The 14414-nt window shown below is 38.1% G+C and overlaps 1 protein-coding gene across 2 annotated transcripts in view; it reads right to left on the reverse strand.

Moving 5' to 3' along the window:
• Positions 1–14414, reverse strand: part of arhgef2a (Rho guanine nucleotide exchange factor (GEF) 2a) — a 68395-nt gene that overhangs the window by 36428 nt on the left and 17553 nt on the right. The window contains exon 1 of one of the 2 annotated variants that reach the window (XM_066674884.1): positions 1115–1338. The exons of the other annotated variant lie outside the window; for it this stretch is intronic. Within the exon in view, the coding sequence (XP_066530981.1) occupies positions 1115–1177 (63 nt within the window). The 5' untranslated portion in view covers positions 1178–1338. Of the gene's footprint in view, positions 1–1114; positions 1339–14414 lie in introns of those variants that run through there. 2 annotated transcript variants of the gene reach the window in all.

Consider the following 14414-nt stretch of genomic DNA (forward strand, 5'->3'; position numbering starts at 1 on the left):
TTTACCTAATGGAAAAGCAAGAGATGAGTAGAGCCGTATAGGAACCATGCAGTGGAAAAGCACCATAACTGTTGCTTTCCTGCAACAAACAAAAAAAAGATCTCCAAAGAATTACCTTTATAAGAGAAGAAAAAAGCATTTTTGTTGGTCCACACAAAGTGAAAATAAACAAAAATTGAGATACATAATTTTCTTTGGACAGCAACAAAATAGAAGCTCACTGATGAGCATTTCCTGATAGTGACAAACAAATGTATCCAAAACATCAAATGTTAATGGTACCAATCAGACCAAAATATTTAGTCCTTACATAGAACAGACATTCCGACAATGCACACTCACACACACACACACACACACACTCATTCTGTTCACTGTTACATTTCCCACTCAAAAACACCTACACAGACAAAGTAAGGAAAACCCTGATAATTACTGAAAATTACAGCCTCAAACCCCAAACCTGCCAGCCTTTTCTACCACCATGCTTCCGTCACTGCACCTCGCTAAGGAAGTACGTTTCGTAACGCAAAAGCAGTAACTAAGGCTGAATGATTTGAAGTAAATATGTCATTTCTAGAAGGATGACAAAAAAATAAAAGATCACTACATCCATTTTCTCTGGCTTGAGACTTGGAAAATGAATTTAGTGACTTTGTAAACAGGCAGATTGGAGCTTCATGTAAATGGATAAGTTCTTAAACATAAAAATTGTTGATAGTTTAGTCATGTAATTAAAACACAGCTGTTGAGAGCAGATCCAACACCAGCTCATTTCTGTGTCGAGTTCAATATAAAGGAAAAAGCGCGTTTAGAAACTCAGGACCTTCTGCCATTTTGCGAGTGCGACGATTCCGTTAAACTGTGTGTATGTATGTACCAGGAATAGATCACGTTGTGGGGACAAGAACCTGTCTGCGCACACCCATTGTGGGAAAATGCCTTTATTGTGGGGACCACAAGCACAGTAAACCTTTCTGTTTACGATGAGGACATATTTTAAGTTAGTGTAAGTTTATGATTAAGCTAGTCGCCAGTAAATGTATGAAAGTCTGTGTTGAGACCCCAGAGTGCAGGAAAACATATTTGTGTGTGTATGTGAGCGTTCTCTCACCCGCAGATTGATCTCTCTCATCCGCTCCTGGCGAACTTTCGACTGATCCGTAACTCGAGACATGGCGAGCGGCGGCGAGTCCAAGGCCTTTGGCGCTTTAGCGGAGAATCCCAACGGAGGAGAGTCCAGCAGCGGTGCAGACCCTCAGCCGAGGAACTGCGTGCGCGCACTCGTGTGTGTTCGTGTGTGAATGCGCATGAAGTTTAGCTGAACGCACAGCTACTCCAGCGCGCGCCACAGGAAACAGCGCAACACGATCCTTTAACCGCGCCCACTGCACACCGTGCCTTTACCCAGCAGCCCACTAGCTCCCCTTTACTGAGAGGGAGAGAGAGAGAATGTGTATGTGTTCTGTGAGTGTGAGTGAGTAGAAGATTTAAAGAAAATATGTGTGGTGGAGAGTGCGTACAAGAAGAGAGAGAGAGGGAGAGAACAGAGAACGTGAGAGGGAAAGAGAAAGAGAAACAGGTGAAGTGAGTGAGAAGAACAAATAGAGAGAGAGAGAGAGAGAGACTAAGTTGGAGGAACATGAAGAGAGGGTGAGATTGAAAGAATAGAGAAAGCGCGTGACAGGAAGACAGACAGTTGGAGTGAATGAGAGGAACAAGGGAAGGGGAGAGGGGGGAATAGATAGTATGAGAGGGGTCAACATTTGGAGTGAATGAGAGGAACAAGGGAAGGGGAGAGATAAAGAAAGGAAAAGAATAGACAAAGAGTGTGAGAAGGAAACAAGAGAGAGAGAGAGAGTGAGGGGGGAGGAAAAGAAAGAAAGAGTATGGGGGAGGTTTAATAAAAAAGAAAATGGAGTGTGTGGCTGAGTCCTCGACTGTAGCAGTAATATCTGAGTGTATATTAAGTTCACAGCTCCGCCTCTTTGTTAAGAGTGAATTTTCAGTGTCACACACCCATACCGCTGTACATACCTACCACCAAACGAACAAACCTGACTTTATGAGAGCAAAAACCTCTTCAACGTGAGTATATATATATATATATAATGCATTGCGGATTTAAAGGAGAGAAAATAGTGTGATGCAGTGCAGCAGAGGACTTTTACACTGCAATTAGCATGTCAGATCACAACTGCAGAGTCAGAGCTCAACAGTGACCTTCTCTATTTGTCTATTCCCTTAATATCTCTCTCTCTCTCTCTCTCTCTCTCTCTCTCTCTCTCTCTCTCTCACACACACACACACACACACACACACGCACAAAGAATGTGTAGTGTAATGGTTACAGATGTGCACAAATATTAATGCTGCTCTAGAGCCGCAAGTTTCTAAAGCCACATGATGTTCGCTCAATCACAATAATAAGTGCACTGCCAAAACTTTCCTACATGGTGACGTACAGTCCAAAAACTCTGTTCAAGTCTGTTGAGCCAGCAGCACTCTCCCTCCCATGCACTGTGAGCCAACAGCCAAATCACCCTTGCATAACGGCATACCTACAAAAACAACAGTGCAAACAGGAGATCCCTGATCAGCCAAGTTAATTTTCCCTGGATTTGAAAGTCATACCCTATGGCTCTTCATTGTAAAATGTAGTAAAAATGAATATCACTGGTTTGATGGTTGAACCTTTATTTTACTAACAAAAGTGAATAGAAAAAGTATTTTCCTGTGTTTTCAATGACCAACTTTCACCAACACATTTAGAACCCGACATCTGCAAAACACCCCCATGAATTTGAAACCAAGGTAAAGTAAATGTAAAAGGTTTGCGGAAATAGGTTCACCATTTTTAAACTTACCACAATAACAGTGATTCTCAAACTTTTTCTCTCATTCCCCACCTCAGACGAAGGGGAATTTCTGCACCCCACCTTTCCCATATCACCTCCCAAATGGTAATAAAATACACATGCAAGTTTACATTCCTCTAATTTATTCAAGTAACATCGACTTCTAGCGCTGAATCAGTAGCTTAACATTATAACTCCAGATATAACATTACCATCAATGTTCAAAAATGCAAAACATTGGTCAGTTTCAGTTTCTCACTTTTCAATCTGTGCAAAATTTAGCAAAGGCAGGTGCAGGGTGTAGGAGTGAGTTTGATATTGGTGAGGGACATATTTGGTGAGTCAAAGCCCACCCCATACTCAAAATATTCATTAGCTATGAGCTGATTCCTATGTAGATAAAGCAGTAAAATGCTGCATTTATAATGATGTAGAACAGCAGTTGATTAACATTAACATTAGAGGTGCTGTGTCCCAAACAACACACTATGGAACTTTACATAATACACTACACATTTTCATACTATTCAGAGCAGCAGTATGCAGTTTGGGACACGGCCAGAGACTAACGTTAACTTGCTGCATGTTTAGAGCGCTTTCTCACAACCTGAACACAGCTAATATTAACGATAGCTAACTCCCAGATCCTCCTCTGTTTCCCTAACTGTTATATACAAGCCGCTTTCAGAACTGTGATTATCCGTCATTGTTATCTGCTGTGCTGTCGTTACTGACCTCAAGCTCAGAGCTGGTAAAAACTAACTTTATAAGCCAGACTCTGACTGTGAATCGGAGGCCAGTGAAGTTGATTGGAGCAGCTTTATATTTGAACAGGCGCCTTAATCAAGGCTTAAAGACCCACCGTCTCCGACTTGCTGCCAAAACACATTAATCTCGGTAGCGCATTTTCAAAATCAAAGTTTGCGAATAAAAGCATATTTTGGTTCCAGGCAAGCTACATTTCTCTGGTCTCCTATATAATGTCCTTTTATTATGTCTAAGGGCTATTAATGAATCTTTTGTGAGTGGGTGCTTTTTTCTGAGTAAGCTTTATAGGCAAAACAGAAAAGTATTAATAACGACTCATTTATAATAAAGTCTCATTAATAAAGAAATGCTCATTTCTCCAGATTCTTTGTGCCCCACCTGCAATACCTACACACCCCACTAGCGGGGTGCTCCCTATACTTTGATAAATGCTGCACAATAAGCAGGAGTATCTGCCAAAGCTGTCTTTACAGGAAAAGTAGATGCGTGGCTCACCACTGTATACCAAACTTTATGAGAAATTTCAACAAAAATATTTCTCAACTCAAGAATACATAGAAATGGTGTCTTTCACAATCTACTGTACATGATATTGAGAAATGATTCAGGAAATCCTGAGAACTGTTGAGAGTGCATGAACTTCGAGCTCTCTGAGAGATTTACATGAGGAGCCATCATGCTGCTGTGATATTATATATCCAAATAAGTTAGGAGTATTTGAATAACCTGAATCTTTCCTGAATTACTCAAAGAAAAAGTAATTTTCTTACAATCACTGTCCAAAAAAAACCCATGCATTTGCATTTTTGTGGATTTTTTATATACTACATTAGAACACAGCAGGTGGCCTTCATAATGGGTTAAATGTCATGATGAATGAACCAAGAGAAAGGCTCCAAAAATATCAATTCTATTCAGAATAGCTGCTTGGTTCAATGGAATTTGAAGGCAATGATTCTGGGAAACTGCTGTTCTCTCTGGTTTGTTTACTTTCAGAAGCTCTGTGTTTGTTAAGGTGGAATGGTATGTTTGAGGAGAAAAACAACTATTGTTGTACATGGCTGAAATTCAACTTGTCTGTAGGTTTTTATTCATTGCTTGAATTACCGCAGAAACTCATTTGTAACTCGAGTTCAGTTTTGTAGCTCTCTCCATCTGTGTTTACTTGCATGTAGTTAGTGCACCCCTGAATTTAGAGTCAGTTTTGCCTTAAGTAATCTGAAACTGCAAAAATAAGTCAATATTAGCCACCTATGGAGCAGGAATGGAGAAATATCCTCATCTTGGTTCATGGAGTTCATCTTGCATTTCTTTCTGTCAACAACGTTTCTCTGTCTGAGCAAAGAGAAAGCCTAGACCCTTTGTTATTTAACCCATTACAGAACTGGGGCTTCGTAAAACTTATTAGACCAGTTTCTAGCATGCAAACAGATTGGAGATGTGCAAATGGTGAGGAAACATCCTCAGAATTTTATTAAAAGTGTTTATTTTGCTTGAAATTATTAACATGAACATGGCCTTTAAATCATTTCAAATGTTACAAAGGAATGTGCTGTGGGCACTTATTTTATTTATTTATTTATTTCTGAGAACATCTATGTCAAGTATTCCATACCAAATATGACCATTAAGACAACATCTGTCATGATTTAGGATGCATCAGCACCACAGCATGGATGACCCGATCATGTGAGAAGGTTAGCCCTGATGTGGAAGCTTGTGTTTTCACAGAGGCATTTGTTGCAATGAGGGCCATATTCTTTTCCCTGAGAAGTCCATGGTTATTTCAGAATGACAGTGCCTGGCCTTGTTCTGCATGTGCTTTAACAGTGTGCCTTCTTAGACACAGAGTGCGTGTGCTTGGCTGGTCAGTCTTCAATCCAGATCTGTCTCCTATGGTGAGTCACAAAGGTGACAACAACTACAGACTGTTGACCAGCAGAAGTCTTACATGAAGCCAGAATTGGCAAAAAGTCCACTTGTAAAACTGCAAAACAAAAAGCATCCTCATCTTCCAAATAATTAAAAAGTGTAATTAAAAGAAACTGTGTTGTAACATGCTCCTGTCACAAAAATATTTGAGTGTTTTAGGCATCGAATTCCAACATCTTTTTACATATGTCAGTTAAACACAAATGAAAAAGAATAAACAAATCATAGATTAATTTTTTACTACATTTGATACAATTTTTGTTTTATATAATATAATCTAAAACAATGTAAGCCAATCCATATCCTGAAGTAAGGCTAACACTGTCCTGCATTCTTTGTACTTTTTAACTTGTATTTTGAAACTTTAGCAATTGTATCCTAAATCACATTTTAAAAAAAACATTAAATATGTTTCATTCACATTAAAGCTGCTAATTTCCAAGATAGGCACAGTAATCTGTGCTCTATTGTCATCTCAAGAAATTTCTTTGATCTTGTGGATCCAGTCAGTGATTCATGGGCATAATCTTAAAGTGTGGGGTGTTTTGTTATAGGCAGATCTTGTGTGGGGGTATGATTATTGAATAATGATTAAGAACAAAAAATGTTATGTGTGGCATTTCACATTTTTAAAACTGGTTGTTTAAAATCCTGCAGTGTGCACCAGGCCTTTTTGATGAGTCAATGAGTGCCTCTGTCTTATTTAAAAAATACTAAACAGTTGCTAAACCATTCCTTTAATTTAGCTCAGGCTTATTATTCTGTAACAACGTGGAATGCAAAGTAGTATTTTCTTACAGAAGTTTGTAGCAGAAGTAAAGACATGATGGTGGGTTTAAAGGATTAACTGATATATTTAATTATGCCTAAATTTGCATGGTAGGGTTATCCTAGGACTAGGGCAGAGACAAATTGTAAAAATGTTTTAACATAATTGTATTTATATATTAATAACTGTATAAATATACAAAATAAATAGTATAAATGTGTAATTATAATCTTCAATTAAAACTAGAGGTTTAAATGATTTACACATCAGTGCAGCCAGTATTATTTACGTTTTGCACAGCACTTTTTTTGGAAACTTGGTTGTAAATAAAAGGGAAAATTTAACTTAATCACAGCTGCCACAATATCCTCTAGATGAGAACATGAATTTACTACTTTATTCATATTAACCCATTGTCTAATCATTTGCAGCTACTGTTCATTACAGTGTTGGAAAGAAAGCAGCAGATTGAACATAGCGAGTAATACACTACTGCAGTGCGCCTTTTTTCTTTAGTGAGGGGAGAAAGGGAGAAAAAATGGTTTATTTTGGGATGGGAGGCGGGAGGCAGGCAGGCAGTTTTGACCACATCTGTCGCCATGCCAACGGTGCACTCAGACTTCGAGCTATGTGGAAAGTTGGTGGAGTTAAGGGGGGAGCAGACGAGTTCTGGATTTGCAACTGCACAAGCACACACAAGAACATAAAACCATCTGGACCTAAGCCTTGAGACAGCTAACACAACTTTTGTGTGATTACTTGTCCAGTTCACTTACTACTAGAGAGCACTATTAAAGGAGGGGTCATCGATGTCACTTTTTAGCTAACTTTGACTGAAACAAGCTGCTTTGAAATTCAACAAGAAAACACATGTAGCCCCTCCCTTTAGTACTCCCCCCAAAGCCTCCACCCCAAAACACATGCATGCACACTGAATATGCTACAACAGTGGAATGCAGCTGCTGTGGTACAATTAGTTTTAACAAATACAACAAAATACATTAGTGGACAGCTAAATAACTAATAAAGGTCAGCTCATACTGAATATATTAGAAATGTGCTAATATTAGCCTTGTTGAGCTCAATCAAAGGTCATTTATATATTAAATACCCTTAAACTTCTATTGCTTTTTAACCAGCTCGGCAACAGAGGGTAGTCACTGCATAATTTAGATTACAACTTACAACTAGACAACATCATCCTCCAAACCTTTTACTTCCCTTAGCTCTATTTAGCATAGTAATACTATGTTGATGTGTATTCTGTCTTTAGATACTTAGTTTCCTTTAATATAATTTCTTTTTTCAGTTCTCATCACACTAATTCTAACCACAACTGCCAACTGTTTGCTAATGCTATTTACTACATACACACAGGCAAGACAATATGTGTCCATTTTCTACAAAGGTTGATAGGTAAGAGGATACACGTTCTCATTCCTTTTTGGTAGAATCCATATTACTTATATTTGAGTGGTTCTGTTAAGTCGTCTGTTTGGTTTTGTGTTTTTTTACCTCTCATTTACAGAGTTGGTGCTTTTGAAATTAGAAAAACAAAACAAAGCATCCTCCAGACTCTGTTGTTAATGATTATTAGTTTGTTGAAGATACCAGTGATATCTTGTCACAAAAAACAAAATGAGATTCAGCACTATGGAAAGTTTGGGTGAATTCCATTTGTTCAAGAACTTGACACGTCATCAGAACACAAAAAATAAGAGCTTCTGCGGAGTTCTGGTGCCAGCCTGCAGCGATATCTGAGCTTCTGGACTTCAATGTATTAATTTAGGGTATCGTGCCTTCGAAAGCCTTCCACAATCATATATTATCACCTACCTAACTCTCTAAGACATGATTCACCAGCTTATTCTGTTGCTTTTGTTTGAAACTTCCAGTATCAAAACCTTAAATTTTGCAGTAGCCACAGGTGCTAGTTTTTAATTGCTTCACCATTTATAGTGGAACTTGAAATTCCTAAACATGGGCAAAGTATAAGCAATGTTTTCTGCGTGTTAAAAAAATGCCTAAACTACTCTTGGTGCACAACACTCCTAAATATCTAGTTCCAACCTAACCTTGCATACATATCTCAAAATTTTATTTGTTACATTTTGGCAATTATATGGATCATACATATTAAATAGGTATGGTGTAATCACACTCCTCCATCCCTGTTTTAAGGGTTCACAACTAGGAGACATTTACTTGTTCTATAGCTAATATAAAAATTGGCTATTTTGTTTTGTGGCAATTGTTATATAGAAAAGTAACAGCTGAAATGAAACATTCCTACTCTTTTAACCTTTAAAGAGTAGATATGTTCAAAATAAGAAATAGGATTTGATGTATGCAGTGCATTTTGTATGTGCTTTTCCTGCAAGATCTGCATATCTGTAGTGTGGAACACTGATGAGATCTCTCTCTGTGAAATTTTACAGCTATTCAGCATGAACTAGTGTAGCACCATTCTCTCTCTCTCTCTCTCTCTCTCTCTCTCTCTCTCTCTCTCTCTCTGTGGACAGGACAGATTGCTCTGTGGGCGGACTTCCATGCAGCAATTCAGCACTTGCTTGCACTCCCTTTCTCCGCTCATGATTTCATGATTTTTTTTTTATTTTACACCATCTCTTTCTCTCATGCACACACAAACACACACACACAAACAAGTAAGTTATTATATAATCATAATAACTACTGAACATTAATCTTATCTTTAACGAAACAGAGATAGCAAAGACTATTAATTGTATATATAGAGATAGAGACAGCATAGAGATGAAGCACAGAACTGACTTTGCCTTCGAAAAAGCTGAAAACTGAGAAGGTTAGGATCTGTGACTTTGCATTTAGATAGTGCTGATGATACTATAGATGCAGACTGTTGGCTAAGCTAGCAGAGGCAAAACACTGACCTTTGGGCCTGGTGGCTGTTCAGCACTCAACACTGGTGCAGCGAGTAGATGCTAAATTGAATCATATATTCTAAATGGTGCACTATAAAATTGCTGTAAATGAACTATCTACAAGTAAAATTGCACATATTCTGCTGTAATGAATGTATTACTGTTTTGGAAACAGCTTGTACCCTCCATCCAAAGCATGGGTGTGATTTGAATGCTTTCTGCTTAAGGTTTCTGAAGATAGTTTTATTTATATGTGTAGTGAAATGAAACACTACCTAAGGTATTTACTTGTGCTTTTATAAGTGTGTGTGTGTGTGTGTGAGAGAGAGAGAGAGAGAAATAGAAAGAAAGAGAATGAGATAGAGAGAGCAAGAGTGAGCACAGTACGAGCGTTGCCGTGGGTTACCGCTCCATCAAGGAGCTGCTCTTCAGAGCTGTTCTGTGGCAGGCGAGAAAAAAAATGCGTGTGCGTTTTGTGTGCTTTTGACAGTAGGGGTTAGAGCGTGGGGGTGGTATGTTGCTCGAAGTGTCAGTGTGTGTGTGTGTGTGTGTGTAAATGACCATGTAGTAGTGACTGGAGCCCACAAGTCTTGTCATTCAGCTTTGAACTCAGAGGACCTGTCACAATAGATTAACACAGGTATTAAGCTATATGTGTGTTTATGAGCATGTCTGTCTTTCCCTCATACATTTCTTACTGGTCTTTTTCACTTAATGGCGATGTCCACGATTTCAATCCAATACACCTTATTAAAATTCAGAGAATATTTCCTCAACATTTGTTAGCCCTTTGTTCTGTTTACATTCTGGAAAAAGTCATATGTTGTACACAGCCTTGTCACTGTAAATGGAAAAAAACAAAGTTCCAAACAAACCAAACACCAAAATACTACTCTAGCCAATCAGCAACAGGGTGTGTTCCTGCTCATGCACAGGATGGTGGAAGTGGAGACGTAGGCTCTGGTGCTGTCCCTCTCCATAGCTGGTGCCAGTGTTTACTTTCTCCATCGCTGACTCCAGCACTCTCGACCCGTTCCTAAACTCACACTTGTGTTGTTTGTGTGTGCCTGGCTAGGAGTGCAATGCCTTAGGGTGTCCCAGTTCTTTTGTTTTCCTCAAAAAGGCTACTCAATAGCGCCCCCTATGCACATTTGATGCACCAGCCGACCCCCCCTCATAAGCTCGCATCAGAGAAGCCTCAGGACAACTAACTCTTAAAGTTTAACTAGAATCTTTTATTTTTATTAAGGTGTGTGCTGTTTTAAGTCATAAATTAAAAATGCTGAAGTTAAGGGGAAAACTGTAGTGATGTAAAAGCATATAAATGTCAGGCAGTTCAGAAAAGCCTTTTTTTCCACAAAGAAACTGATAATGACAAGAACTACATTTTAGCGATTTTATGTAAATGTCACTAAACATTTAAATGTTACATTAACCAGAATTAATATATATTTAGCAAATGAAGAAGATATCATTTATGCAGAAATATATACACAAAAGTTTTGATTGATAAATAAGGAACTCGTAATGTTCTCGTGATGTGGCTTCAATTATGAGGAGATTTTGAGTAAAGTTAAAGAGAAAGGTCGTGGTGAACTTGGCAGAAAGGCATTAACAGATGTGTCCATTAGTGATGATTTCAGGAGGAGAAATGAGAGGATATTTAGTTTTGTAAAAGAGCAGAAAATTAAAAGCTCATGGGTCACAGCCTCCAAACATTTGTACGATAAGCCACAGAGTTTCACGTATAACCCGCAGTGATGTAAACACCTGAAGGGTGTGAGTGTATCCCATTCTGCTCTTAAGCTCTGACCCCTCAAACATTGGAACCCTCACACCCCTTTTGCTTATCCTTCAACAACGTCACCAAACTTCATCAAAGTGCACACTGAAAAATGCAGTCTGGAGGTGTTTGTAAAGTGGAGAGACCTCAGTACATTTAAAGGCATGAAAACGAATGAGGATCTTGCTCCATAGGTGGGTAACACTGATTTCACAGATTCAGCTAAATACATTATTTTAGAAGGAATTCTAAATTTATGGGATCATTGCAAACTTTGCATAAAAGTACAGACATACCAGGAGTGCAACAAAACGAAACAGCTCGAGTGGCAAATGAGCTTCTGTGGTAATTCAAATAATGAATAAAAGTTTAAAAGGAAGTTCAACTTCAACAACAAACTACACTCAGCTTCTGACCCAAACATAATGTTCTACGTTAAAAGATGCAAAAAATGCTTTGCAATGCATATTCGTGGCTTTGGGGAAGGAGATTCTGAAGGAGATTCTTAAGTAGGGTGAGTTTGTTCTGCTATTCTTGAGAATCATAAACATTGCATAGCTCAAGTTAGTCCCATAAAGGAACAGCAGTAGACACATGCCTCCTAGATATGCCCATGTATATTTGGACTGTGTTAAATTATTGCAGAGGTGCTGGAATTGCAGGAAAGCATCAATTCCACACAACAATGAAAAAAACTGGATCTAACTGATTATGTGTTTGAAAGTTTTAAAATAATTAAATGTATCAACATAGTTTTTCATTTGGCAGGGCACACCATGGAATTTTTGGCCTGGTCAGTATCCCAGCCGTCACAGTTTATAAATATGTATTTTTTTAGTTACAGCTTACTAAACAGCTAAGTCCAGTTTCTGTTATTTTAACATGTCCTTGCAAATTTAAGAACACTCACTGCAAAAGTAGGAAAGAATATTAATTCAAAACACACTAGACATTGCCTTGGTTAGCTTTGGTGTGCTAAATAATGAGCTTTGGCAATGCAATGGAAACCTTTTTGAAAAAGTAATAAACTAATACAACTTGTAAATAAATTTATTCTTGAGGCTTTGAAAAACATCATGTTCTGCTTTTTTTCTTGCCACTGAGCAATGTTTATCTTGACTTAATATAGTAACAGAACAGCCCTTAAAACGAATCAGGAATTCATGCAAGCAGAAGTATATCCATATTTTTGAAAATAGATCTGAAATGGGCAATGAAAGACATTAACCAACCTATTGATGCACAAATTGTGTTTGCCCCCAACAACCACAGAAACTTCCAAATCTGTTTTTAAAACCAGTTTCAGGTCCTGGATTTAATCCACATACTGGTATAGTGTGTGTGTGTGTGTGTGTGTGTATAAAAGCCCCAGAAGATAAGATGAGATTTCCAGAAAAACAGTTGAACACTCATAACAACTGAAATCTGTAACTTTTAAATTTCTACAATCTTTGTTTATCAGCAAAGTTCACAAATGTAATCAAAAGGCACTTTATAAAATTCAGTAGATGTTTCCTCTCCATTTGCTGATCTCCAGTGTTTCTGCATGCTGAAAACTGATCTAATGTGTTTACAAAGCACTGGTGTCTGTAAACGAGTTAAAAAAAAAGTGGCTCGGTCAGACATGCTAGACTTCTCTCTCTCTCTCTGTTCACGGCAGAAAAACAGCAAAGATCCCTCCAACCATTGAAAATCATGAAAAGAAATCAGGCTTTTATTTTATTCTTGCTCCATAGTTGGGCAATATTAACTTAATTTTGTTGTTTCAGATTATTTTTGTAGGAACTCGCTCTAAATTCTGGAGAGCGCTAACTGCATTAATGTATACAGAGACCAAAAATGCTGCAAAGCTACACAGCTCAAGTTACAAATGAATTTCTGTGGTAATTCAAGCTGTGAATATAAGCATACACACAAGTTAAACTTCAGCCACATACAATCAACAGTCATTTTCTCCTCAAATATACCTTAAAAGACATGGCATTTCTGAAGGTAAACAAACCAGAGAAAAAAGTTTTCTCACAATTGTAGATGCCCCATTAAGCCCAAGTCAAATGTAATCTTAATTCTTTAGCATACTTCAAAGACATTTTCACAACTGTATGCTTCCAAATTTGTGGGAACAGTTTGGGAAAGGCCTTTCTCTTTCCAGCATGACTGTGCCCAAAGCAAGGTCCATAAAGACATGGTTGGTTGAGTTTGGTGTGGAACAATGTGACAAAACTGACCTTACCCATGCTCTTCTGCATTTGTGACTAAGCAAAAATTCCCACTGACACACCCAAAAATCTTTCAGAAATCCTTCCCAAAAGACTGGAAGTTATAGCTTTTGTTTGTAGGGTTATTTCTGCAAAATGGGCCAACTCCATATTAATGCCTATGGATTTAGCGAGACATCATAAATTCTCCTGTATGTGTAACGGGTAGATGTCCCAGCACCTTTGTCCATATATAACCACAGCATTGCATTTATAACCACAGCATTGCTTCTGGCTGGAACCTAACAATGACACTGATATAAATTCCAGCTTTGTGGTGCACTTGTAGTAGCACCATACACAAAATTACGTGATTAGTTCTGCTTTTAGAAACTAACAAACAATGAATGGGAAAGAGGCTAAGAATGACATAAGATAAATAGGTTACAATGTATAGTAGAAATTACTTTAAGGGATCAGTGAACAGAAGTACAAGGTTTGTAATACAGTAAAGGTCATATGTGTGTGTGTGTGTATTCTGGTTAAAAGTGCATTGGTAAAGATGTTTGAGCTACAAAATAGATATAAAATATGATTTCAATTCTTAAATGTGAGCTCAGCTAGGTCCCAATTCCTCTGAATGGACAGCACTGCTTTCAGCTTCCAGCTGTGAGATGTCTATTCCAGGCAGATAAACATCAGCAGGACTGAGCTGTGTGAGATGACTACAAATCACTTTCATTACAAAGCACAAGTACAGCCAGGGACAGCAGCATTGTTATTTGTGTGCTAAAGGTTTGCGTAATGACATTTGGTTATGTGAAGAGACATAAGTGTGAGAAAATGTAAAAAAAAAAACTGTTCTGAAAATGTAAACCCGACAATAAACACACACACACACACATACACACACACGCACACACACACACACACACAAACACACACGCACACACAGTAAGCATTTTTAAGATGCATACAAAATTCTTTGGATGCCAAACTAGCACTCATAAACCTTCTCCTGTCTAAAAATGTTATTCTAAATGCTTGAGGAACCGAGTCTAATAAACTGCAAAAACACATGTAGGTTTTAATCCTGTCACCGAGCAAAGCTTGTCATGTTGTGGAGCTCAGAGGTCCTGCGGCTTCTCCTATCACAAGCCCTATTGTTCTCCAGTTTTGTGTGTGTTTGAGGTCAGATCAAAC

Source organism: Hoplias malabaricus, chromosome 6 (assembly GCF_029633855.1).
Source record: "Hoplias malabaricus isolate fHopMal1 chromosome 6, fHopMal1.hap1, whole genome shotgun sequence".
In the NCBI taxonomy this organism is placed as follows: domain Eukaryota; kingdom Metazoa; phylum Chordata; class Actinopteri; order Characiformes; family Erythrinidae; genus Hoplias; species Hoplias malabaricus.